Here is a 26,586-nt window from a genome sequence, read left to right as displayed (position 1 = left end):
TCTACTTTAAAGAGTCCTCTCTTGCTGATGTTCAGGTGTATATCAGTATGTAGTGTCTCTACTTTAAAGAGTCCTCTCCTGCTGATGTTCAGGTGTATATTTGTATTTTGTGTCTCTACTTTAAAGAGTCCTCTCCTGCTGATGTTCAGGTGTATATCAGTATGTAGTGTCTCTACTTTAAAGAGTTCTCTCCTGCTGATGTTCAGGTGTATATTTGTATTTTGTGTCTCTACTTTAAAGAGTCCTCTCCTGCTGATGTTCAGGTGTATATCAGTATGTAGTGTCTCTACTTTAAAGAGTCCTCTCCTGCTGATGTTCAGGTGTATATCAGTATGTAGTGTCTCTACTTTAAAGAGTCCTCTCCTGCTGATGTTCAGGTGTATATCAGTATGTAGTGTCTCTACTTTAAAGAGTCCTCTCCTGCTGATGTTCTGGTGTATATCAGTATGTAGTGTCTCTACTTTAAAGAGTCCTCTCCTGCTGATGTTCTGGTGTATATCAGTATGTAGTGTCTCTACTTTAAAGAGTCCTCTCCTGCTGATGTTCAGGTGTATATCAGTATGTAGTGTCTCTACTTTAAAGAGTCCTCTCCTGCTGATGTTCAGGTGTATATCAGTATGTAGTGTCTCTACTTTAAAGAGTCCTCTCCTGCTGATGTTCAGGTGTATATCAGTATGTAGTGTCTCTACTTTAAAGAGTCCTCTCCTGCTGATGTTCTGGTGTATATCAGTATGTAGTGTCTCTACTTTAAAGAGTCCTCTCCTGCTGATGTTCTGGTGTATATCAGTATGTAGTGTCTCTACTTTAAAGAGTCCTCTCCTGCTGATGTTCAGGTGTATATCAGTATGTAGTGTCTCTACTTTAAAGAGTCCTCTCCTGCTGATGTTCAGGTGTATATCAGTATGTAGTGTCTCTACTTTAAAGAGTCCTCTCCTGCTGATGTTCAGGTGTATATCAGTATGTAGTGTCTCTACTGTGACATGTTTCCATGCTTACTTACATACTGCCTGTGCTGCAGCACCTCTTTTCACCCTCTGTCGGAAACCAGAACGCAACCTTTGCAGAACATTTACATGCACCAACAATATCTCACAAATTATTCTAGCCTACGATAAATGAAAAGAAAGACAGATAATGGCCTCACAAATTTCTGCAAATATTTATTGAAATGATGACTCACAAAATGCACTTTGGTGATTATATTCTACACCACAGCAGACAGCCTCAGTATCTTAAGTGCCTGAAATATCATTTTTTACATTTATTTGGCACCGAAAATGTTTTAAAACAGTGATAAAGGCATCCTATCATACACCTCTGCTTTATCATACATGCAACAGGTAGTTTGTGTCGTCTTGTTGGGATACTAGATAAAGTTATTGCCAACATCACAGTCAAAACAATCGTCCCTTTTTCAAACAAATTACCTTTTTTACAAAATAAAACCAGTGTATGAAATAATTTGTATCTCTTATAGTTTATGAGGTGAGTGCAACAAATAAAAGAAACTATTATCTACAGTCTTTATACAGCTCCTGACCGACTGTTGGGTATTTTACACTGGATATTACAACTCAAACATGTGTTGTTGTACTTCCTTTAAATGACACCATCATGCAAATTCAATAAGAAACATTGACAATAAGTGATCCTTCTAAACAACCTCAAATCATAATTGTAAGTGGAGGTCATTTCTCCAAAAGAAACATGAAAAAAACTCGCATTTTTCGCGATTAATCGTCTCTTTTTGCAACAAAATCATCACATTTTCTATTGACTTTAACTTTTGAAATGAATACTGTAGATTTCATTCACAAAACAAGCTCCTCACATTCAGTCACACATGTGAACGTCTTCTGAAATCTTTACAAAAGTAGTTTTAAAACATTTACTCTGGAACAGCAGCTACTGCGGCACGTTCCTCATTTTCCTCCAGGCTTTACACTTTTCAGAAACCTGGTTTAAAACAGCCAATCACTGTCAGCATATATTATAAACAACAGCCATAAACTGTGTGATGCAAAGCACACATGGAGCTGTTTCTGTCTTTGACTCTGCTGGCTACTGTACACTTTATAGGCACTTCATGAAGAAAAACAATTAGTTAAAAACATTACATTAACTTAACTACATGTGTTCTCCTGCAAGCTGGAAAGCTCACATCCTATCCAATATTCATTAAGTCATAATTCATTGTTGCCTTCTGTTTAACACTTGTTCCTAAATTGACCCTCATGTTCCAAATAACACAAAAGATATATTGTTTATACTATTGTTGCAGTAGATTAAACATAGACTGGTTTTAATTGTATGTTTAAGGCACTTTATGTAGTTGTAATATAGAATATGAATGTTAAATACATTCATTGTTTACATCTGATTGCAGTATTCTCCGCATTATCACTTAAACTTGGTTACGTTAAGGCAACAAAACCACTTAGTTAAGTCTAGTAAACGATTGTGATTTAATCGCGGTACGTACAATAACATAATGTTCTTTCTTTACTTAATAAACTCCACAATTAATTTTCTCAAGTGTTTTTTTGACTCATTTATCCCTCCAACATCCTCTGAGGGTTTTACTACATCTCTTGACTTCAGGAGTAGGCCTACTTGCTCCAAATGTATTTTACTGACTGATAAATATAACATGGTCTCTGTGAAATGGTCAGCAAAACTTAAACAGCTAAAGTAAATATGCTAAGTGTGTTTGTTTTATGCTTCAAGTGCACATACAGTACTTTCTCATCTGCCAGAGTGCAGTGACAACGAGCAGGAAAAGGCGTGCTCTTAACAGCATTGCACAATCTTATGTTGTATACAGTCTAGTGAGAGTATATTATATTTTAAACACGTTACAGCCCCCAGCTGCAACTGTCTGTTAATATGAGCAGCTGCTAAACAGCTGAAGTCTCTGGAGCAGCCGCCTCCTGCTGCATCTCCCCACTGGAATAATTCCTCTATAAACAAACGCACCTGAAGTACACACCATCTCCAGGTGTCTCCTAAATGCCTCTCCAACAGTACACACACTCAGTAAGCTGCTAATGTACCAGGATGTCAGATGTTATTTGTCCATGAGCTCCCTCCCTGTAACATTTCTCAGGCCTGTTGACAGGATGTGCTGAGAGCTTTCACCTCATTTCACACATGGACTCATTAACCCAGAGTTTACTTAGAGCCTCGGGTTCAGTATTCACACTTATGCTAACCGCTAACAGCTAACCGCTAACGGCTAACAGCTAACAGCTAACTGCTCACAGCTATCATAGATTGCTTTGGTTCCAACCCAGATTCACACCACTGATCTTAAAGGTGCATTCAGAGCAAACACAAAGCATTGTTCTCACTGTTTGTGCTATAAGTGGGGCCTCAAATAGCCAATAACAAACTTAACAGGGGCCAGATGTTGCTGTTCAACCCAGTTTCACGGCATTTCGTGTAATAGTCACAAAATTAATTTAATCTATTGATTCGTGTTCACCAACACGATTTTCCCATTTTTTTCGTGTCACACAGAACGATTTTAAAAGCAATGTATTTCTATTGGTAGTGTGTTTCGTGCCTGCACCACGTCTTTTTGTCCGGTCGGATCTTGGAAGACCAGAAGCTGTGTGGTTCATAAAAACCTTTTCTTACTCAATATCAAGCCACGATTATTGTTTTTATTTTAAATTGTATAATGTCGGACTTTTTGTGCCGTCCGCGAGGAAAATAAATGGGGCTCAGAACCTCAGAATACTGAAATCTGTATTTTTTTAATAATTTTTTTCCTTCTAATTTGTTATTATTTGGTGCAGGCACGAAACATACTACCAATAAAAATACATTGCTTCTAAAATCGTTCTTTGTGACACGAAAAAAATTTGGAAATCATGTTGGTAAACACGAATCAATAGATCCATTTCGTGACTATAACACGAACTGGGTTGTGCTGTTAGCTTGGTAGCAACTAAAGCTGTCTGGAAATAAGATTTTCACTGCACAATTGTCTCTTTTATCACAGTTATCATACGGGTATATCTTGACACCCATAGAAGCAGTACCATAATAGGTAAGTGAATTAATCGCTGCAGGATTAGTGCATTATTTTTGCTTGAATAGAAGTGTTTTAGGATGTTTGCACTACTCATTGAATCTGCAAATGTTCCTATGCCCTCACATTTTTCATTTTACTTTGTATGCATCTGCATCGCCTCTGAACACACCTTAAGACTTTTTGGGGAATAACCGTGAAAAGGTTTAGGATAGTCCTGCAATACAAGGAATAGTAAACTGTGGGTTAAACTTTAGGTAAGAGTGTCTTACACTGCAAAACATGGAGGAAATAATCGTACACTTTCAGTCTGTGAGTGTGAACAACGTGTTAGACGAAATCTACATCAAACCCTTGACTAATGTGTGTGTTATCCCGGGATTAACAGTGTGAAAACACCCTTTTGGTTCTCTGGTTTTCACTCAGTAAGACAACAGCAAATTGCCGATAAAAGCTCAGCTACAGTTTTGCAGCCTTGAAGGTACAAAACCAAAGCGAGTGAGGTAACAGAAAATATGAAAACATGTATCAAGCTCTGTAAATAAGCTGATCAGTAACATGACATTTATCCACTGTAGACATCACAGCGTCTCATTAGTTGGTCATTAAAGTCATCCTGTGCAGACTCCCTGTCTCTGAAAATGTTATAATCACTATGTATGTCTAAATAAAGCTCATATTTAAACTGTTAGAGATCCTAGGTGATAAAATATGCAGCATTGTGGGAAATTGAAACTACACACATTTTTAAGAAAAAAGCTGACTTTTAAGCTTTAAAGATTTAGAGAATTGCCAATTATTTATTATAAAAGAACATTACTCAAGTATAAACATATCAGTAGTATTAGATGAGGATCTCATATACTGGATACTATTACTTCAAGCCCTTATTTTCACTTATTTGAAGTTAAATTAGCAACTGTTTCTCAAAACCGACATAAATGCATTTGTTTCTGGGAATTAAAACCATCAAATAATTGCATTTTAACATGTCAAAGGATCTCTTTTAACTAAATGAAGTGTGTTATTTTAGCACGTCCTGCAGGTTCATACACTGGGCTCTTTACTCCTGCCTATAATTAGGTAATGTAAGAAGGAAATGCATCATCATTATTCATTTACCAACGTTTATCATGTTGATGAGACTCGGGATCAGAGACAGGGAGGATGCTGGGATCAGATGTGGGAGCTCCTGGGATTTCACCCTCCGAACATTAACATGCTAATCTGGTGCATTTAAAACACAACATGCTCTCGTTACGCGACGCAGGGTAAGGGTGTTTTGAATCTATGATTAGAAATAAAAGATAAAACTAGCTAAAGATAACAGCTCTAATAGTAAAATAAAAAATCTGAATTATGCAACATGCCCATTCAAGTAATGGGTAATCCCATCATGTCCGATACAAGCAATATCTATATTTATTCTCATTTTTTAATACGTTTTTTAAAGGGGACCTATCATGCAAAATGCACTTTTGTACATCTTTTATACATGAATATGTGTCCCCGGTGTTCCAGGGAACTCACCAAGTATCAGAAAACACAACCCTCTCTATTTTCCTCCATACCCAAATCTCTAAAAACGGGGCTGCAACGGATCTGATACAGACTGATCCAGATTTGAACATTTCGCTGACGCCAGGACGGAGGAGCTCCGCCTATATGGCCAACTCTCCACCTATCAGGGGAATGAGAGGTTGCCGTGGCATGGTAACAGCATGGTAACACAACGCTCGTAACTCGGCCCCCTCCTTTGCAGGGGGGCGTGGTCAGCTGCAGCGCATGCAAAGACAGGGTGGAGGAGAGCAAAATAGAGCGAAATGAGGCATGGCTAAAATGCATGATCTGTTTGGTATTTTGAAAAAGAAAACATATAAATATGCCTTATATAGGTATGGCCCTACAATATATTATACAAATATAGCATGACAGGTCCACTTTAAGTTTCTTTGCAAAATAATATCCACATTTGGAATTATTATGACTGAATAAATTAATATTCTGTTATGTTTTTTTAATTGATCATGTAACAAAGCAAATGCTTAATGTTCTTGTCAGAGCAAATGCCTTCAATTATGTTAAATTAGATAACATATGCACATTAAATACATCAATATTAAACTTGACTACAAACGCAAACTGAAAACAACATTATGCCAATTTATGTTCATTCAATTTTGCCTAAATTACTAATATTTGGGATTAGTTTTTATATTCACATAAATTAGATTTTTGTCAAAATACATAGTTAATTTTGTTTAATTTAACTAATGCTGCCTGAAAAAGAAATGAGCAAAGTTCATGTATGGGCCAACCAAGAAAATAAATAAAAAAATGCATCAAATCTAAAGCATGGCAGCGATGGGAGATATCAACAGGAGCTCGACCACATGGAGAGAAATATACATAAATAAATTAAAGACAACATATTTCTGTCCTCTCATCTATCTGTCTGTGGTTTTCCTCCGAGTTTGAGGATCCACAGATTTAGAAAAGGTCTCCCCCTGCTGGACGGGGGGCTGCAGAGTTTTCAGTTTTCAGAGAGTTTGTCTTATTGTCCCGACGCTCGAGCCGCCTTCTGCTGCTGCTCCAACATGGACCTGATGGCAGGGGACATCATGGAGGGGGACATCATGGAGGGGGACCTCATTGCGGGGGACCTCATGGCGGGGGACATGGCCGGGGTTAAAGGTCGTAACGGGTACTGAGCGTTTCTACCGGGGACGTAAACGCACTGGAAGAATCTCTGACCTGTGGAGACACCGAGAGAGAAGAAGGGATCAGCAACGCATTGCATATAAGAGCATCATGTGTTCATCTCTGGAACTCTCTCCCCCTTCACATCCGACAGTCTGACACAATCACCACATTCAAGACCCTCCTCAAAACCCACCTGTTCAGATCAGCCTACTCACTGTAGTGCTACATGTCCCCTGTCTCCCCAACATGTTCCCTGTTACGATCCTTTTGTACTGTCTTAAACCTTTCCTTAGAATATTTTATGAATTGTAAGGTGTCCTTGTAAGGTGTTGTTTTGTTTGAATTGAGATCGATCATAAATAAAAGATTAAAAGTTTATATTATATTGTGATTTGTAGTTCATCCAATTTGCACTGGACAGCACCAGATGAGCCTGGGACTTGAAGGGCCGTTATTATACTGTTTAACATCAATTTATTATAGGTCTTAGATATATACAAACATGTCTCTGAAGTGTTTGGCTCGAAGCACCAAACAGATCATTGCAGCATCCCATAATCCCCTCTGTTTCAGCCCTGTTTCCAAAGTGCTGATTCTCTGTCTGTTACTTTAGATGAAAATAAGGAGCCCCTCCCCACGCCCCTCTGAGAGAGATTTGGTTAAAAAGAACTCAATGGTGCTCTAGGAGGAGATTCAGGTGATAAGGTGGGGGGGGGGGGGGGGGGGGGGTTACCTTGGTTGCTGATTGGCTAATGGTTACACAAGACAAAACATCATTATGACATCATAAAGTGGCCAAAATCTGATCAGCTCATTTTCAGACAGGTTTTTATATAAATGGATCAGGAGAAAAAGAGAGAGAATCTTTGTTCCTGAAACTTTCAGAGTCTCTTTACACAGAGGGGACACATGGTTACTGTATGTAGAAGAGACATGAAAAAGTGGATTTTAAATAATAGGGGACCTTTAAATAAAACTAATAAAATAATAATAGTGAAATAAACCTCCAATAATCCCCATTTCCCAAAAGTAAAGCAACTCTTACTTGGTTTCTTCTTCTCTTTGCTACTTTTATCAGTCGCGGTCTCCTCTGCAAGAAATGGGAATTCACACATTGTTATATAACGTCAGTTTTATAGTCAAGTGTGAGACTGTGAGACTGTGAGACTGTGAGACTGTGAGACTGTGAGACTGTGAGAAAGAGAGAAAGAAGACAAAGGATGACATGCATTTAAGTGATGGGAGGAAAACAGTCTGGAAAGAGAAAGAAAAAGAGAGACTTTCACTCTCCCGTTAGTGAGAGGAGAATCCCAATGTCAGATTGATTTTAACATACATTTATGGAGAAAATCAAGACTTCTTCTGCACTTTACAGGGCCAAAAAGTCAAATATAGATTGGTTTATGAGTTGTAAAACAGTTAATTTGGATTATTGGTTGGTATAGAATCTATAGAGTAATACAAAAAACACACATCTTTACAGATATTGCAGCAAATTAAACAGAAATCAAACAATTTTTGCTCCAAGAAACAGGAAACAGTGCGCCAGACGTTAAAAAGGAAAGTGTGGAGTCACTCGGGGAAGTGTGTGTGTGTGTGTGTGTGTGTGTGTGTGTGTGTGTGTGTGTGTGTGTGTGTGTGTGTGTGTGTGTGTGTGTGTGTGTGTGTGTGTGTGTGTGTGTGTGTGTGTGTGTGTGTGTGTGTGTGTGTGTGTGTGTGTGTGTGTGAGGGGGGGTTTATTCTCCACTGGATGACTCACTAAGAACAGAGCTCTAACACTTGAATGGGTTCTGCTTCATGGGTTTAATCAATTTGTCTAAAGTGTTATTGTTGCTGAATTCATCAAAAGTCACATAATCCGTGGCGATGACTGGAGGCCGGTAATCTGGACTCCATCAGCTCATCTCATTAAATAAATATAATAATAATTTAGGATCATGATGTCATTACAGCAGATTCATGTTGAGTCAACCAGTGGGAAGAAGGAGGAAATGAACTGAATACCTCAAGCTCTACAGGAAGCCCTTTTTCCATTCTCTATGAACAACAAGCATACGGTGTAAAACATTTAACAAAAAGACTTAATATGTTTCTTAATTTATCCTTTTTGATATCTTATATGTTGTATTGACTAGTGGGAATCCAGCTGGAGGAAAGTAGTACATTTCCTCATGTACTGTACAGCTTTTACTTGAGTATTTACATGTACTATTGCATATTGTTACATTTCTCACACAACTTGGTTATTTTCTACCTTTTAAGTACAACAAATGATGATAATGCATCACATTTTATGGGCTTATAATAAGAAATAATGAACCACCTTACTGTATGTAACACAATAAAGGTGCTATTTTTTCATTAAGATTATAGTATAAAACATGTGATAGAATAAGTACGTTTTGTTGACCTATAATAAAGATTACCCAAAGGAATAAAGGAGAAAATAAATTGTATTTTTGATATTTATTTGCCTGATAACACTTTTACTTAAGTACGTTTTTTAATGCAGAGTTTTACTTGTGTTTGTTATTATTACTTTGACGTAAGTTAAAGATTTAAATACTTCTTTCCCCTGTATTCAAGCTAGCATGCCCCTCCCTCCTGCAGTAAATCACTTCCTGTCACCTGACCTCCGCCCCCCCCCCCCCCCCCCCCACCTGCACACCTGCTTCACATTTCCCTAATCAGACTCCAGTATAAATACCAGAACATTTCCAATCATTTCCTTCCAGATGTTCTACTTTGCTTATGTTCTGGATTATGTTTGTTTTCAGGTAAATTTGCCTGTTTTTGATGTAAGTAAAAGTCTTGCTTTTGGGTCATTTTCCAAACCAAACCAAAATAACATTCCCATACAACATAAACTCTCAATTAAGCCTTGATTGAAATGGATTCCCTCCCACATTACTATCTTATTAGCTTTGTATTTTGAATCAAAATGAACTTTGTTACGTTTCGGCAACACATCTACCAGGTGAGGTTTAGAACAAAATCATGGTTTTGTTTGGAAAAAAGTACGTTTGTACATCATTGAGATAAAGTGTGGACTGCAATGAAGTTACTTTTGGGATGGATATTGGACACTTGACACTCACTTTTACAGACTGCTGTCAACACTTGGATTTTATCAATCGACTTGATGTCATGTGACCCGGTGACTCAAAATAAACAAAGCATTTTTTATATAGTTGCAGCATTGTGATACAAGTCAGCATTTATTTGTATTTATTAATGAAATGATGAATAGATGGTGGACATAAATCCAATTAAAAGAGGTGTATCCTATCATATGTCCACTTTTATCTGGTCTGAAATTGGCGTTAAAACTACAATTATTAGAACAGAGTATTATGCATGATGCTATAATAACACTGTTCACATTTAAGTTAAAAGACGTGTTAATAATTGGATATTATTAGCAGTGGAGATGAGTGAATGTCACACTTACTGGCTTTTGCTGGTTTGTTCTCCTTGTCTAAAAAGTGAGAGGAGGAAGAGGAAAAACAGATTAATATTAAATATTTGCCTCACACACACACACACACACACACACACACACACACACACACACACACACACACACACACACACACACACACACACACACACACACACACACACACACACACACACACACACACACACACACACACACACACACACACACACACACACACACACACACACACACACACCTTCTCATTCTCTATTCCTACCTTCAGACTCTTTCACAGATTTCTTTTCAGCCTTCTCAGATTTGCCTGAAAGAGAAGAGACAATCTAATTCAAACCCGCCGAATAACGCTCTGTACTGTGGTGTTAATTAAATCCCCCTGCAGTCGTCCTCCTCTCAGTGTAACGCAGCCTGGCGTGTCGCTAATTGGACCTTTTTATAATGCATAAAACAGCCCATTTATTCTTAAATGTGTCAATGTTAATAAATAATTGAAAGTCAGTAGGGACTTCATTTATTTCCCTGCTACTGCCACTTGTGTTTAAATGATATTAATGACTCCAATCAGTTCTAAAAAGGCTTTATAAAAATGTTCAACGTGACCATAATACTTTTCTTAATTTTTAAATATTGCTCTTTTTAATAAGGAGGATGTTAATAGAAAGTGCCGGCTCCTTTCAAGACTAAAACAACATGTAAAAGTGTAAAAAAAAACTAAAAATATTAGACTTACTTTTTGAGTCTGCTGATGATTTTGACCTAGTCTTGGCTGAAAATAAAAAGACAATCAAATCAAGATCCTTTGTTGTTCCAGCTCTTTCCTACATGCCTATAAAAGCTTGTAAGGTATATAATGTCTGTCTCATACTGAAGTTCAATTGAAATCTCTGTTACCTGCTTCAGGAGATTTGGCCGTCTTCTCCTCTTTCGCCTGAGACGTGACGTTTGCTTTCCTCACATCTTCTAGTCTCGCTCTCAGGCGGCTGATCGGCTCTGGATCTGAACAAAATATCAATAACGTCAATAAAATTCTGGGTTTAACATCTGCATAAACAAAACATATATAATGCAAGACCCACTGGATAGAATATAAAGCCTTTATTGTCATTATAAAACTAATATACAAGGAGATTTTTTACTAACACTGTCACAGTGCACATACGAAAACAGACAATTAAAACACACAGACAATCTTACTAGGGGTGATAAGCAAGAAGCTATAAAAAGCTATCAAGTGCATCTAAAAAAAAGTCTGTTTGTCCATGTATCAAAACTCCTGTAATGCAAGACCCACTGATCCCACACTAGATATTATTACTGCGGTTGAGGAATAAGACATTCCTCTTTTAGTAGTTTTTTTGTAAATTTTATGTCAATATTTGATAAAAAATCAACAGTTTTAGAGGGTTTTTCCCCATATTCTGTGCACTGTTGACTCCAAATCAATACAGAATTATTTTTGATAAATTATTTTAATTACAAATCTAGCAGTTTCTTTGTTGAAAAGTTCAAAACAATTATAAATAGCTTAACGTTTTTTGCTGGATTTTACATCTTGTATTTTATACGAATATTGTAAAGAAAACTGTTTTAGTTTGAAAAAGTATTCATCTTGTTTTTAGTCTGATTGGCTCTGAATCTGACAAATGAAAACCTACATTTTAAAAACAGAACATGTAATGAAAGAGAGAAATTGGATGAAGAAACCAAATATTAAAAGTATTTATTTGTTTACCTTTCTTTGCTGTCGGAGTCTTGTCTTTGCTCCTGACAGGAGACATTTCTGAGAGGAGCAAAAATAAATGTGTTTCCAATCATTTTTCTATTTGGCAAGAATTATGATCGTTCGTGTGTGTGTGTGTGTGTGTGTGTGTGTGTGTGTGTGTGTGTGTGTGTGTGTGTGTGTGTGTGTGTGTCCTAGCATTACTATCCTTGTGGGGACCTACATCTGTTTACACAGTCACGTGTGGGGACTCGCCTCCCTTATGGGGACATAATGGAGGTCCCCATGAGGGGAATCATTAATTTTAGGGTGAAGACTTGGTGAGGGTAAGGGTAAGGGTTAGGGTTAGGCATGTGTTGGTTATTGTTAAGGTTAGGATAAGTCTCCAGGAAATGCATGTAAGTCAATGTAATGTCCCCTAAAGTGATGTATACATGGTGTGTGTGTGTGTGTGTGTGTGTGTGTGTGTGTGTGTGTGTGTGTGTGTGTGTGTGTGTGTGTGTGTGTGCGTGTGTATGAGGTGTGATTTGTGCCAAAGAGCAGATAACTAAGCTCACTGAGCGGATAACTAACGTGTCAACGTGTGCCAACGCCTCCATCAATTTTGAATGGGTTGACGTACGATACAGGCGACGTCACGACGTTGTCAGACGTCAGACGTCACGGCGACGTATCATAGGTGCGCTCAAAGTACGCGCTCAAAGTACGCGCGGCACGTAGCTTTGAAAGTGCTATCTTAGATACGCGTGTTGATAACGTACGTGTACATAAGCGTGTACATAAGCGTGTGAATGACGTGCGTGTGGATAAGCGCGTGAATAACGTACGTCTCGCCTCCGTTAGCATTGTATAGCATTATCCTATATTATATTTTTCGAATGATTCCGCTCCTACAGTAGTTTGGAGAGTGTTACAGGTACACTTTCTCATCGGCACAGTATTGGTATCAGAAGAGAGGGGAATAATAATTAATAATCATTAGTATGAGAATATTTGCTGGTGTTGTACTCGAGACCGGTCTCCAGACCACTTTTTAACGGTATTGGTCTCGGAATCGACTGCATTTGGTTTCGTATTGTCTCTGTATCGGACCTATAGGACTCGAGATTTTATGTCAAGACCGGTTAAGACCAAGGCTGTGGCTGGGGATGTGATGAGGATCGGGAACCGAAATCCGGTTCCGATTTGGAACAAATAACAATTGTCCGGTACGGGGATTAATAAGAGTTGTGTCTAGCAGCTGTCTCTCTCTCTCTCTCTGCTCGGGAACAGCTGATCGCTGCACTGCGATCACCTGTCCCTCCCTCCCTCAAGGTGTGTGTGGGTGTGTCTGTGTCTGTGTGTCTCATTCACTGTCCCTCAGGTTGTAGCATGTTTCGATTGCCAGTTTGTGGCTTGTATGTCTTGTGAACGCAACGCTGGCATGATGTGATGTGGCCTGCTGACATGGCTTCTAATAAACACACAGGACTAAAATAATACGTGTTTAATTCAGCCCAGATGCGGTGACTGCAGGCCAAATCCATTAATGCGGCATATATTGAAGGTGTTCAAAGTTGCACCGGTATGAAGCGCAGTGAGAACCACGCACCTGTCAGACCAGGGGCCTCATTTATAACGCCTTGCGTAGGATTGACGTAGGAAGGTTGCTTACGTAGTACAAAGCACAAAAATAGGTACAGAAATTTTCCGCCATTTTCCGATTCACAAAACATTGCGTACCGGCGAGGGAAGTGCGTACGGCACTCCCTACGCCTGTTTCCCTTGATAAATCACAATCGACTCGTAACGCCCATATTTGCCTATACATAGTCAAAGAAACGCCCATTCATTCATTCATTTTGACTGACTGCATGAAGAAGATCGCAGGAAATTACGACAGAACAGCTAAAAAAGATATCTCACACCGTGTCAGATTTTGGTTATTGTGGGGAGGTCGAGATAAATCATATTGTTTGGTGGATGCAGTTTGAACCAGAGTAGCAGCATGGAGGTCGGATCGTCACCAAAATAAATAAATAAGTGGTCCGAAAAAAGTTAATGACAAAAAAAATACACATAACCTTCCTCAGGCAGTGTGTTTGTCCCGGGGACAGGAGACACCCCCTTGATGAGAAACTAAGAAATGATCGGGGAATCCCTCCGGAGTGGAGTCATGACGACTGAATCTGAATTATTTTTGTTGTATTTGGTGGTTTGTGTTCCAGCTGTCGATCAGCAACTATATATCCATAATCCACCAGTTAAAGGAAATACAACTAATGTGTTGTGTTATATTAGCTGTACAATTTACCACATATGGTGTTCTTAGTTTCCATACCTCCTGTGTTTTACGAGCGGCTTATCAAGTCTTGGCAAACGGCATAAAACATGATTAAACGTGATAGTATATAAAACCATACTCGTATCTACAACCTATAGAAATGCAAAACGGCGTCAGTTTAGACGTAATTCTGTCCTCCTGCTTACCGCATCATTTATGAGAAAACATTTCATAACATTAACACAACATATTCGAGGTGGTTTTAAATAGCATATCCGTATTTATTTATTTCTCCAAGTTATGTTTTTGTGTGCACTGAGGAGTCTCAAACAGGCGTTTGTTTAATCATTTAAAGATTGGCTTTAATCAATGTTTGAAAATGAATTCTTCATATTTGATAAATGAGAGGTAACATTTTATTTATGGTATTATTTCCACATATTTCTCTCCATTCTTCCTTCTGCCAACGGTGTCGCAGTTTCTCGTCTCTCCCGTTTGTGTGCTTAGTGCGTACGCATGGGTTAGAGTTTGCGTGGAGGACAGCACATTTTCCCGTCAAGTTAGTATTTTATAAATCGCAAACATTGCGTAGAAACTGGCGTACGCCATTTTTTGAGCGTATATCCCTTTATAAATGAGGCCCCAGACCTTTATATATACAGTCTATGTCAGACTGGCGAATGCGCACATTTAAATGTCAGGAGAATAATGAAGATGTGATTGGTTGTTCCACTCTCCGTTTCTCACGAGACCAGCGCGCTGCTGTTTACAGTAGTGTGGACTGGACCGACTGAAACTGACGGCAAGGTTCATTATTGTGGAAGGATGGACCCCCATCCTGCAAAAAAAGGCAGCGAAATGTCCTAAAATCACTGATTTATTCAGAACCCCCCGTAGAATGACGAAGCAGAAAGTAAGTGAGCGAACATTATGAGCCACATTTCTTTCTATATTGTAGCCTGATGTGCACATCGACTGTCAACAAAACTGTTTCTCAGTCCAATGCTAAGTTAGTGGCAGGCCCTGTGTGACTGGAGACTATAAGGCTACACAAAACCCAAACATGTCCTTAATGTTACTCAAGGCAAATATATGTAATATAACCGTTAGACTGCAGCTAACTGTGGGGCTACAAACCCCTCATACTGTGAGGGAATCACTTGAGATGGTTATGTTGTCTAAAGGGGAGACAATCATTATGGTATTAGGCCATGCAAATACAGGGTCAACTAAGTGATCAAATAAGTGTTGCATAATATATGTTCTTGAATAATGTTATTTCATAAATAGTTGTTAATGTAATGATTACATATTCTCCTTATTCAGTTCCACTATCAGATGATGCTGATGGTGATGGCCCTGAGGGAGAGATGCAGAGCTCAGTGGACAGAACTGGCAGGTACAGAGGAAACTGTTTCAATAGGCTATGTCTATGAAAACACTGAACAAAACAAAGGAAATGTAATGACAACAGTATAAGCAAGCTATGTTCATGTTCTCTCAATAAGTTACTATAGTTATTGATCACAGTTTAATCCATTTGAGGTCCACCCCCACATAAAACATGTTCACATGGAAAGGTTCCCAAATACATATGCACACCTTTTTTTTAACAATATCCTATGTCCATATGTTTCTATTTAAGTAGTAGGTTCAAACTGTAGGGCTATCACTACGGGCAGCAACGTTGTAAATATTGACGATACATCCAGCAAAACACCCCCAAATAAAACTGGTAGTGGCCTGGCTGGGTGTATAATTCCCGGCCTGACCTATGGTCCCAGTCCGGCCCTGCTGACACATCACACACCCGTACACTACAGACATTACTGATTAACTGATATCACAATTGAGTTACTCTCTTTAAATAAATATACTGTAATTGGAAAATAATCATGTGTGGTGTCCTTGTTTTGTCCGTCCTTGAGCCAGGGCTCCCTATTGTTGTATAGGTTAATGGTGTGTGTAACACAAACATAATAAATCATTGGATAGTGTTATATAATAGAAATAAAGTAATGTATTAAGACTCAGTGCGAGTTATTACTTTCTTCCTTTACTTGGCATTCTTCAAAAATATACAGACATTGCAGCACATCGTTTCACGTCTTCGTACAGCCTTTCTCAGCAGTAGTGCAATGTGTTGGCGAACCTTTGTTTCCTCCTGACAGCTCACTTAAAGGTATACTCAATTCAATTCAATAGCTTTATTAGCATGACCTCAGTTACATATAGTATTGCCAAAGCTCTGTATAGTTGCAACATCTATACAAAATATATATATATTACAATATATATATACTCCCCCTTGTGGCCAAAGGGGGACACAACTCTTGTCTTCAGAAGTATGCTTGAGTGCAGCAAAATGTAGCACAGTGACTATTTTGTCAACTCAACATCATAAAACAATACATATTTTAGTAAACGGGACATTATAATCTCCACACATTAACTCTATATTTGCCTCTGCCATGGTGCTGAAATGAAATAAAATAAACAATATATAGGGGTTGCCTCTTCTCTGAACTTCTCATTCCAGAATTGGAGGACATTTCATGTCCCCCATATAAAAAATCTAATAATCCATGCCCAAAAAGCTAAGACATGCACTTGTTGTGTTAAATATACTTGTATTGAGACAAGATGCATATAAAGTTGTAGAAAAAGTGGTTTCAAAATATTATTTAAAATATCAAATAGCTCTCGAACACCCCGTAAAATTGCCCTTTTCTCTTGTCCCAGCTTCTTGGTGACCAACTTGCATGTCAAATATAACATTTAAAATAGGGTTTTTATTTACTTTTTTGGTATTATTCTATTGATATATGTGTCTTGTAATGGTAAAATCTATTTGTTAAATCATAAACACATTTTAAATAACAGTAATTTTGCACAGAAGGTGTGTCCCTCAACATGCGCGCAACCCTGTTACCGAAACCTTTTTAGCTTGGCAGAGGAAGTGAAAAAACTGTTTGTCGCATGACACAGTGGAAAGGACATCAGCAAGCCATGTGCTACTACCATGGGTAGACCAAAACTAAGTCCTCTCTTTTATTTGTAATATATTTCCAATCTTGTCACTCTTGAAGGAGTGTGGCACTCATACAAACGCAACCCTGTTACTCAAATTATGAGACTAAAACAAATTAATTTCAAATGTATCTTTCTTTAGTTAAATATCTAAGTGTGTCCATTCCTTGACAATAGCATTACATTGTGCAGCTAGCATTAATTCCTGAGGTAAAAGCTAAAATTAGCATTGATTTTCAACCCTGTTACTATAATTAGAGTAACAGGGTTAATTCTTCATTGGAAAATATACATTTGATGCCTTAGCTGGGCAAATCACTTTTTTTGATGGTTTATTATCTGTTTTTCCTAAATACATAACAAAAAATAATAAAATGAAAGGTTCATTTTTCAAAAATGTTGGTGTCTAAATTGTCCTCCAATTCTGGAATGACCCGTATACTGCATCCCTCCAAATCAAATAAACCATAAACAAATACATAAAGTCGTGTTCACTGCAGCGATCTATTTCACACACAAAACTATATGAAAACTTGGTGATATACAGTTTTCTCCTGGAGACCAAGGGAAGACAGGCTTCTCCTGTTTTTTCAGCCTTTGTTATCATTTTGATAATTAAAAATATATATTCTTGTCTGTGGTTGTTTTTTGCATTCAGGGCATACAAGAGGTGTAACATTATTTTAATACCAAAACTATATTGAAATAGATTCTAGCTTGAACAGCAACGTAGCTGTAACATTACTGGGTTATTTGGTGATAACTAAGTAAAGTAACTTCAGACGCAGACGTCACGTAGCTTCTCAGACGAGAGGGGTGGCGACGAGAGTGTCACGTTACTTCTCTCACGGCATAGTTCACGGCATGGTAGGCGACGACCGACACGATTGTCTGCTCAGTGAGTTCGCTCTTTGGCACAAATCACACCTCATATATGTGTGTGTGTGTGTGTGTGTGTGCATGCGTGCGTGCGTGCGTGCGTGTGTGTGTGTGTGTGTGTGTGTGTGTGTACCTGTCTTCTCAGAGCCTGATTTCATCTTCTGTCTTGCAGCTGCAGGCTCTGGTTTAATGAGGAAAGAGTTATGATTATTTGCCTGAATCTTTTGATTTCAAACTGAAATATCAGCGGCTCGTTCTCATTAAGGACGGAGAGGATTAGATTTTTAGACTATTTCATAATTGTCACACTTTTTTTGATGCCTTCTGGACTAATGATGTTTTACCTTTCTTAGCGGCTGGTTTGGCTTTCTCTTTTACAGCTGGCTCTGTAGAAAGAAAAAGTTCAAAAGATACTAAATTAAATATTAATAATCACAATCTGGTTACCATTTGGTTGGTTTTATAATGTTGCATATATAAATGCAGTAGAGGATTAACGTGTAAAAAAAAAATATATATAAAAAACGATTATAAAAACAGCTTTTAAAACTTTTATAAAATACAGCAAGTTTACAAGAAATATAAAAAAGTACATGTACACTTATAATATTGTGGTGATAAATGGTAAAGCTTCCGGAACATAATGACATCACTATGGAACGCTCACGCTCCGATTGGCTAGCGCTCCAACATATTGTACGTGATAGGCTAAGGGGCGGGACATCTCTAAGCGGTTGACCAATCACAACAGAGCCGGTCAGCTAACCAATCAGAGCAGACTGGGCTCTGGTTTCCGACAGAGGGTGAAAAGAGGTGCTGCAGCACAGGCAGTATGAGAAAAATAAAGAGCTCTTTGAACATTAAAGCTTGGAGACATGTCCTCTTTAAATGAAATACTTTGCATTCAGTTTAAATGTGTTTTACCTTTCTTAGCTACTGCAGGACTTTTAGTCTTCTCTTTCACAGCTGGCTCTGTAACAAAAAATACAATCTTAAAGCTGTATGTTCAAACTTTAATATTGTAACTTTTCTAAGGATCTTGTTTAATTACAAATGTTAAATTCTACTAAAATTATCGTTACCTTTCTTTACAGCTGCAGCCGTTTTGCTTTTCTCTGCAGCTGGCTCTGTAGAAATAAATGCAACTGATTTCAAATAGTAAATAAAACAATATTAAGGAAATGTTTCTGTTCTGACGCCAGATAGAAACTTAATTTTCCACCAAAATATTCATTACCTTTCTTAGCCGCCGCAGGACTTGTTGTCTTCTCTTTTTTTGCTAGTGTCTCTGCAACAAATACCACAATTGTATGCAGTGTATATTACATTAAAATGAATATTCCTTAAGAAAACCACATTTAGTTCATGTGTATTTACCTTTCTTTGCAGCACCAGCTTTGGTTTTCTCTTTGGAAGTATCTAGAATTGGATATGTTGTGTTTGTTATTCACATCTAAATCAAGTGTGTAATTATGTTTGTATATTAACAGAGAGCTGCAGCTTGTATAGTGTGTATAATTTGTAGCGAGAGTGAAGTGCACGTTGTTGAATTAGTAATCTGCAAACATGAATTACCTTTCTTTGTCGTCTGTGCGGCTGCTGCTGCCTCTGAGGGGATAATTGGAGGCAAACGGCCGCGTTGAGTTCATTTTCCGTACTGAAAGCTTTCTTACAGATCACTGTGACATCACGCAGCTGCAGGTATTCACTGTGAATCCTCCAGTTTACCGACAAATGAGGCATTCATGGAGGAAAGTACGTACCTTTTTCTGAATCTGCAGCCTTTGTTTTCTTCTGTGCAGCTGCAAAATATCACAGAGTAATTATTATTCACAGCTTCTGTTTAGAGACAAGTTTAACTTCAAATGAAACAGTTTGTACCTTTCTTGGTCGAGGGGGCTTTCACTTCTTCCTCAACTGGCTCTGCTTCTTTAGGAGAGAAGAGTTAAGTCGTGAAATTGATGGTTTATACTTTAAGTTCAGTTAAGTAACATTTTAAATCTTGTTTCATGTACTTTACGCCATATTATGAAGCTTATAATATTCATAGTAATGACGTTCAGACAAAGGCAGCAGTGGAAAGAAAAATACAAATGTTGATCTGGATTTTAAAATGAGTCAACGTTTTTTTGGATAAATCCATCCGTGCAATAAGTCTGTTTCTTCAGTTCTGTGCACAGCCTTACCTGGAATATTCTGATTTAATAGTTTGCAGTGTGCACCTTTTAGGCAAATGTTGTTTTATGCAATGGTCAATATTTTAAGAGAATTTGGCTTTCTTGACATGTGTCTCTCCTAAAATGATCAGAAGTTATTATTAGATTACACCTTATTTGCATATATGAACATAACATCTAACAAAACAACAAACTTGAAATACAAAATATATCTGGCATGATGTAAGAAATAAACTAGGCAAATTATTTTATGGTGATCAAGCTTTTTAAACACATTTTTAAATAAGAAATAAACCCTTTTTTGTCTTTGAGGGCCAATATGTTTGCAAGTTTGCCATCATTTCTCACACAGAATGAATATAAGATGAACTCTATGTCATGTTAAAATCTACTGTATAAGAATTAGAGCTGCACAATTAATCTGAATTTAATTGAAGTCCTAATATTGACTATAGTGCAAGTCTAAATATTAAGTATTATGGAGCTGCGTAGAAGTCCCGGCCTACAAATTTACTTTATTTTGTTTGGTACAGATAGTCTTTAAAATAAATCACACCATGATCAGTTTAAATAAATCTTTGAGAAGGATGAAAATTCTCAATTACTTTTCATATCACGATCGCAATTGCTGCAGTCAAAATGAGTTCTTTTTAAAAGTTATTTGACTCATTACTGATGAATAAACATGAGTAAAGTGAGTCTGAGTTGTGATGAATTGGTCTCTCCTCACCTTGTTCAGGAGCTGGACTCTGGATCTCCGGCTCAGCAGGAGCTTCAGTCTCTGCAGGCGGAGCTTCAGTCTCTGCAGGCGGAGCTTCAGTCTCTGCAGGCGGAGCTTCAGTCTCTGCAGGCGGAGCTTCAGCTGCTGGTTTCTGCTGCTCTGCTTCTGCTTCTGGTTCTGGTTGTACTGGTGGCATTTGTTGTTCTGGGGGAGGCTGCATGTGTGGGTGCATGTGTGGGTGCATGTGAGGGTGCATGTGTGGGTGCATGTGAGGGTGCATGTGAGGGTACGGCTGATATTGAAACATCGGATGCATGTGCTGCTGATAGAGAGGGTGCATGGGGGGGGGAGCTCCAGGGTCCAAAGGGTGAGAGGGGTGAGCCGTCAGAACCGGAGCAGAGGGAGCTGGAAAATGTGAAATGTTTTAGATTTAAACAGAAGAAATGGAAAACATGGAGAAACATATGATCACACTGGTCAAAACATATTAGGCGTATATTATATTTTCAGGTGTATATCAGTCTGAGTGTCTCTACTTTAAAGAGTCCTCTCCTGCTGATGTTCAGGTGTATATCAGTATGTACAGTGTAAATACCTGGCATGGTTGGAGGAGGGTACGGGTTGTCCGTGACAACGTGATGAACTGGAAGATAAATGTGTTTTAATCAGGTTGTTATAAAATTATGATATTTATTTCCCCTCAATAATAATAGAGTTACTTACCGTACCAGCCAGGAGGGGACGGGCAGTAAACTGGTGCAGGTCTGCAGGGTCCGACTGCAACACACCAACAGATGGGTATTATTGGCAGAGATGGCAGAAGTACACACATCCTTTACTCAAGTATAAGTACAGATTATCTGGTAAAAGTAGAAGTACTGACTAAACTTCTTTACTCAAGTAAAAGTAAAGAAGTATGGGCTTTGAAATGTACTTCAGTAAAAAGTACCCATAACTAGCAGCTGTTTTAAAGAGTACCTGACCTCCCTTTATATTAATAGAACAATAATGTCATTGTTAGCTAATGAATGTTTCCATGCTGAACAACGGCAACATGACAACGTTTTCATTGGTCCCTCTTCTTTAGAGAAGACCAGGAAATGATGGATACACGGATCGTGTTCAAATCAATAGGCACGCAATGACTCTAAATAATAATGATCACGCCACCAAACACACATTCAAACTAAAGGAACCAGCCTGTTTGGAAAATGTAAGAAGTAGAAAGTACAGGTATTTGGGTTCAACATGTAAGAAGTAGAAAGTACAGGTATTTGTGTTCAACATGTAAGAAGTAGAAAGTACAGGTATTTGTGTTCAACATGTAAGAAGTAGAAAGTACAGGTATTTGTGTTCAAAATGTAAGAAGTAGAAAGTACAGGTATTTGGGTTCAACATGTAAGAAGTAGAAAGTACAGGTATTTGTGTTCAAAATGTAAGAAGTAGAAAGTACAGGTATTTGGGTTCAACATGTAAGAAGTAGAAAGTACAGGTATTTGGGTTCAAAATGTAAGAAGTAGAAAGTACAGGTATTTGGGTTCAACATGTAAAAAGTAGAAAGTACAGGTATTTGTGTTCAACATGTAAGAAGTAGAAAGTAAAAAGTCGTGAGAAAAACAAGTAGTGGAGTAAAGTACTGATACCAGAAACATGTACTTAAGTACAGTAACGAAGTATTTGTACTCCACTACTTCCAACCTCTGATCATTGGGTTCTTTTTCTTGAGTATTTATCCAAGTTTTTTCACATGTTTATAGGAAAAACTTTACAATTCATAATGGATATCATAGTGTCACCTTCTCCAGATTCTGTGACTTCTTCCTGTTTTTTGGTCTCTGGCTCTTCTTCTGCTTCTGTCTCTGTTGAAAAAACTAAAATAACTCTGTGTCATCTGAATTAGGGGTTTAAGGTCTTTACAGATGTTTTTATATGATGGGCAATAAAAACGACAACACTTGACATACGAAGACAATGTGTTTGCGTTGTCTTTACTTTGTACATGAAAATCAAATCTCTAAAAGATAATCCATCAACACTTGAATATATTTGAATCGTACTTGACAACAGTAGTCTTTAAATGGTTCATATTATAATAATAATAATAAGTATTTCCCTGTAAATATTTTCATCTGGCTGGTCTGAATTTATTATTGTTGCAGAAAATTCTTCATCTTACCTTTTTTGGGAGTCTTGGCGGCAATCTTTGCTGCTTTCTTGGCTTTATATTGGAATATTAAAGAAAAAGACATCCTGTTTATAAAGGTTGTGACAGAAATAGTGACAAAAATGCATTAATATCAGACACGCAAATCAAGAAATTGAAGCAGATATTTATTTTATAATGTTGACTTTTTAGTTTTTTCTCTATTGGCAATTTTCTTACATTTTAAGCTTAATTCAAAAAGGTTTGTTAAAAGTGATACTTCTTTTTATGGCGGAAAACTACTCTGTACGAAGCCACTGCTAACATCTGGTTAGCTTAGCTTCGCATAGCTTAGCATAGCTTAGCATAGCTTAGCATAGCTTAGCATAAAGACTGAAAACAGGGGGAAACTGCTAGCCTAGCTTAGTCACCGTGTCACAAGCTACACTTACCATACTCTACAGTTCAGTGATTAACATGTAAGATTCTCTGGTAAATGAGATTACCTCTGAGAAGAGCAGGGAGTTTCGCGGCGCGTCTGGCTTTGGGCTCAAAGAACGCCATTCTGGGTAAACCTGGATACAACACATGCTCATATTTTAATTAATAACATCACAATAATACCAAGGATTCTACAAATTAACTTAAAGATGGTGTGTTACAGGGTGAGTGTTACCTTTTCTTATTGGCTTTTCACCGGTCTTCAAAGCTTCACGCTCTTAAAATAAGAAGTAAAACATTAACAAACAATAAAAAAAATACGTTTTATTTGGCTATTCTCCTTTAGAGCTTTGTTATAGCCATACAAAAATATGTAGTATCACATTTTAAAGGCTTTGATGCTGAATTCCCCCTCAAATTTAGCATTGACTCGAAATCCAGCCTCCAACCAATGTTTAGTTTTTGTTGCTTGATTTCTATTTGCACTCCTAACCTTTATAAGGTTGTTGTGTGGTTTAAGGCAAAGAAAGAGTCTAACATTCACATTTCTCCATACCTTTTTTGCTTCTCACAGATGAAACTCTCTTTGGGGGATCTGAGAAAAGAAATGAGACATTACAAAATAATCACTTATCATAAAAAATCAATAATTATAGAAGTGCGTACTGTATACCAAAGCAAAAATACCTTACATCCTGGTACTGCAGTAAGTCAAAAACTTATATTGACTATAAATGTAGTATTGTTTTATCGGTAGGAAACAGAATTTTAGTGCAAGAACCCAAACAAATAATATTAAGGGTCTACAGCAGGGCTATTCAATTGGTGGTCCAAATCTGGCCCCGGGGTGATATTTACTGGCCCTTTGAGTATAATGTTAAAAAGTAATCGACTTTCATTTTTTTTTAAAGAATTTCTTTTCGGCCAGAGTGCCTTTATTCTAGAGAGGGTGTTACATTGAGAGATAGAGGGGAAGAAATTGCCTGAAAACTTCGGCGGGCTCGGGTTTCGAACCCACCTACTAGCTACTGTAGTGACAACTCCTGTCATTGATTGCATCTCTGCGTGAATAATTAGATCATTTCACCTAAATGAAATCAAATTAAATTATGTTGATGGTTAAATTAGCTTCACATGTAGGTCTACTGAGTTCTGAACTTGCCATTTAGATCTATAAAGGCCTTGGGGCTATGTTGTTTGATTGAATTAAACACAATATATGCACTCCACTATGCTGTTGTAGTATTTACTGTATCTGAAGCTCTTAATATGATTGCTCATATTTCAAGCCATCTTTTTTCCCGGCCCCTTGCTTTGGATCATTTTCATCAACCGGCCCCATTCCAAGCTAATTGAATAGCCCTGGTCTACAGTTTCCATACTTTGTGTATTTTAAATGCATTTTTTTTCATGTAAAGACAATCATTTAACATGCAAAAGTATCTCAAACCTTTTTTCTCCACAGTCTTGGTGTCAGGCTCTTTGGCCTTTCCAGAGTGCATACAGGGACACTCTGAAAACACAAAGAAAGCCGGTAAATGTGATATAAAAGCTCTGAGTATCCTATTAATTGTATTCATAAACGGTTATAGATACAAGTATGAGATGTAATGGAGATATGTGCAATCAAACACCCTAATAAACTATCTGAATGACTTGAGAGGAAGTATTTCAAGTCTAACTGACATATCTAGAGAGAGTTCATGTATTATAAATAAACAAGCTAAAAAAAGCCTCTAACAAATAGCGTAAAACTAATCTAACCCTTACTACTAAATGGTCCATAAAACGTTATTTCCTCAGTCAAAACATTAGTTTAAAATAAGTTACAAATGATAAACAGATATATATGACAAAGGGGGAAATAATGGTGGAAATAAAAAGCATTTCAGAGTAGAATAAGTTATCTTTCATCCTCTGACCTGCTGCTTCAGTCTCTTCCTCCTCAGCTTCAGAGACGGGTTTGATCACTTCCACCGACGCCTTCTCCTCCTCATCGTCGTCTTCATCGTACTCTTCCTCCTTTTTATCTTCAGGCTCGTCCACAGATTTCTTCAGTTCAGGTGTCGGCTCTTCATCTTCCCCTCCCTCATCATCATCATCTTCCTCAAGAGCAGCAGGCTGAGAGAGGACTGAGGAGAAACAGATTTTATTGTGTGAGCTGACACTCAGAGTTATAGATGTATTAACTGACAGGAGTCAAAGTATTTCTACCTAAAAACTGTAAGGAATAGTTTGTGGTTGTTTTGTTGATCAGATTCAGGTTTGGCTTGATTGAGAAATATAATAGGAAAATATAAATGAAAGTGGACCTATCATGCTATATTTGAATAATATAGTGTAGGACCATACCTATATAAGGCATATTTTATTTTATTTTTTCAAAATACCAAACAGATCATGCATTTTAGCCATGCCATTTTTTAGCTCTGTTTTTGCAAGGGCTGATTCTGTGAGAACAGCACCACCTACAGGCCTGGCATATGTACTACAGCGTCTCCAGCGCTTTCGAACGGCAATGGCCGTGGCTGTCTCCTCCTGATTGGTGGAGTTGGCCCAATAGCCGTAGCGCCACTGTCCTGACGTCAGGACAGTGTTCAAATCTGGATCAGTTTTTATCAGATCCGTTGCAGCCCCTTTTTTAGAGATTTGGGTATGGAGGAAAATAGAGAGGGTTGTGTTTTCTGACACTTGGTGAGTTCCCTGGAACACCGGGGACACATATTCATGTATAAAAGACGTACAAAAGTGCATTTTGCATGATAGGTCCCCTTTAAGGCTAAAGTGCAACAAAACAAAATCTGATGGATCTTTGTGACCCAAAACTAGGTACCTAGCATATTACAATTGGCTTGATAGAGATCAGTGTATGGATTTTTTTATCTTTTTCATATCTTTGTGTTTAGTAGAGACGATAAATATGAGTTTGGCGGATAAAAAGCACCTAATGTAGCTTTAAAATTCAAAAATAAATTCAAATTATGTTGGATTTTATTATATTTTATTCATGTCA

At 37.8% G+C, this 26,586-nt stretch overlaps 1 protein-coding gene across 2 annotated transcripts in view; it reads right to left on the bottom strand.

The window, feature by feature from the left end:
- Nucleotides 1–5,945: 5,945 nt before the first annotated feature.
- Nucleotides 5,946–26,586, bottom strand: part of trdn (triadin) — a 38,837-nt gene continuing 18,196 nt past the window's right edge. For both annotated transcript variants that reach the window (XM_034130634.1, XM_034130633.1), the window contains 26 exons: nt 25,496–25,705; nt 25,024–25,086; nt 24,130–24,168; nt 23,809–23,850; nt 23,639–23,707; nt 23,166–23,207; nt 22,786–22,848; nt 21,713–21,766; nt 21,585–21,632; nt 20,999–21,394; nt 19,973–20,020; nt 19,855–19,893; nt 19,667–19,699; nt 19,469–19,510; nt 19,329–19,379; nt 19,174–19,218; nt 19,016–19,063; nt 18,436–18,477; nt 18,225–18,272; nt 11,932–11,979; nt 11,091–11,195; nt 10,930–10,965; nt 10,459–10,503; nt 10,191–10,217; nt 7,785–7,829; nt 5,946–6,790 (listed from right to left, as the gene is read on the bottom strand). In XM_034130634.1, coding sequence (XP_033986525.1) covers nt 6,591–6,790; nt 7,785–7,829; nt 10,191–10,217; nt 10,459–10,503; nt 10,930–10,965; nt 11,091–11,195; nt 11,932–11,979; nt 18,225–18,272; nt 18,436–18,477; nt 19,016–19,063; nt 19,174–19,218; nt 19,329–19,379; nt 19,469–19,510; nt 19,667–19,699; nt 19,855–19,893; nt 19,973–20,020; nt 20,999–21,394; nt 21,585–21,632; nt 21,713–21,766; nt 22,786–22,848; nt 23,166–23,207; nt 23,639–23,707; nt 23,809–23,850; nt 24,130–24,168; nt 25,024–25,086; nt 25,496–25,705 — 1,928 coding nt within the window. In that variant the 3' untranslated portion in view covers nt 5,946–6,590. The remainder of the gene's footprint in view (nt 6,791–7,784; nt 7,830–10,190; nt 10,218–10,458; nt 10,504–10,929; nt 10,966–11,090; nt 11,196–11,931; nt 11,980–18,224; nt 18,273–18,435; nt 18,478–19,015; nt 19,064–19,173; nt 19,219–19,328; nt 19,380–19,468; nt 19,511–19,666; nt 19,700–19,854; nt 19,894–19,972; nt 20,021–20,998; nt 21,395–21,584; nt 21,633–21,712; nt 21,767–22,785; nt 22,849–23,165; nt 23,208–23,638; nt 23,708–23,808; nt 23,851–24,129; nt 24,169–25,023; nt 25,087–25,495; nt 25,706–26,586) is intronic.

Source organism: Trematomus bernacchii, unplaced genomic scaffold (assembly GCF_902827165.1).
Source record: "Trematomus bernacchii unplaced genomic scaffold, fTreBer1.1, whole genome shotgun sequence".
In the NCBI taxonomy this organism is placed as follows: Eukaryota; Metazoa; Chordata; class Actinopteri; order Perciformes; family Nototheniidae; genus Trematomus; species Trematomus bernacchii.
This window is presented reverse-complemented; position numbering and strand designations above follow the sequence as displayed.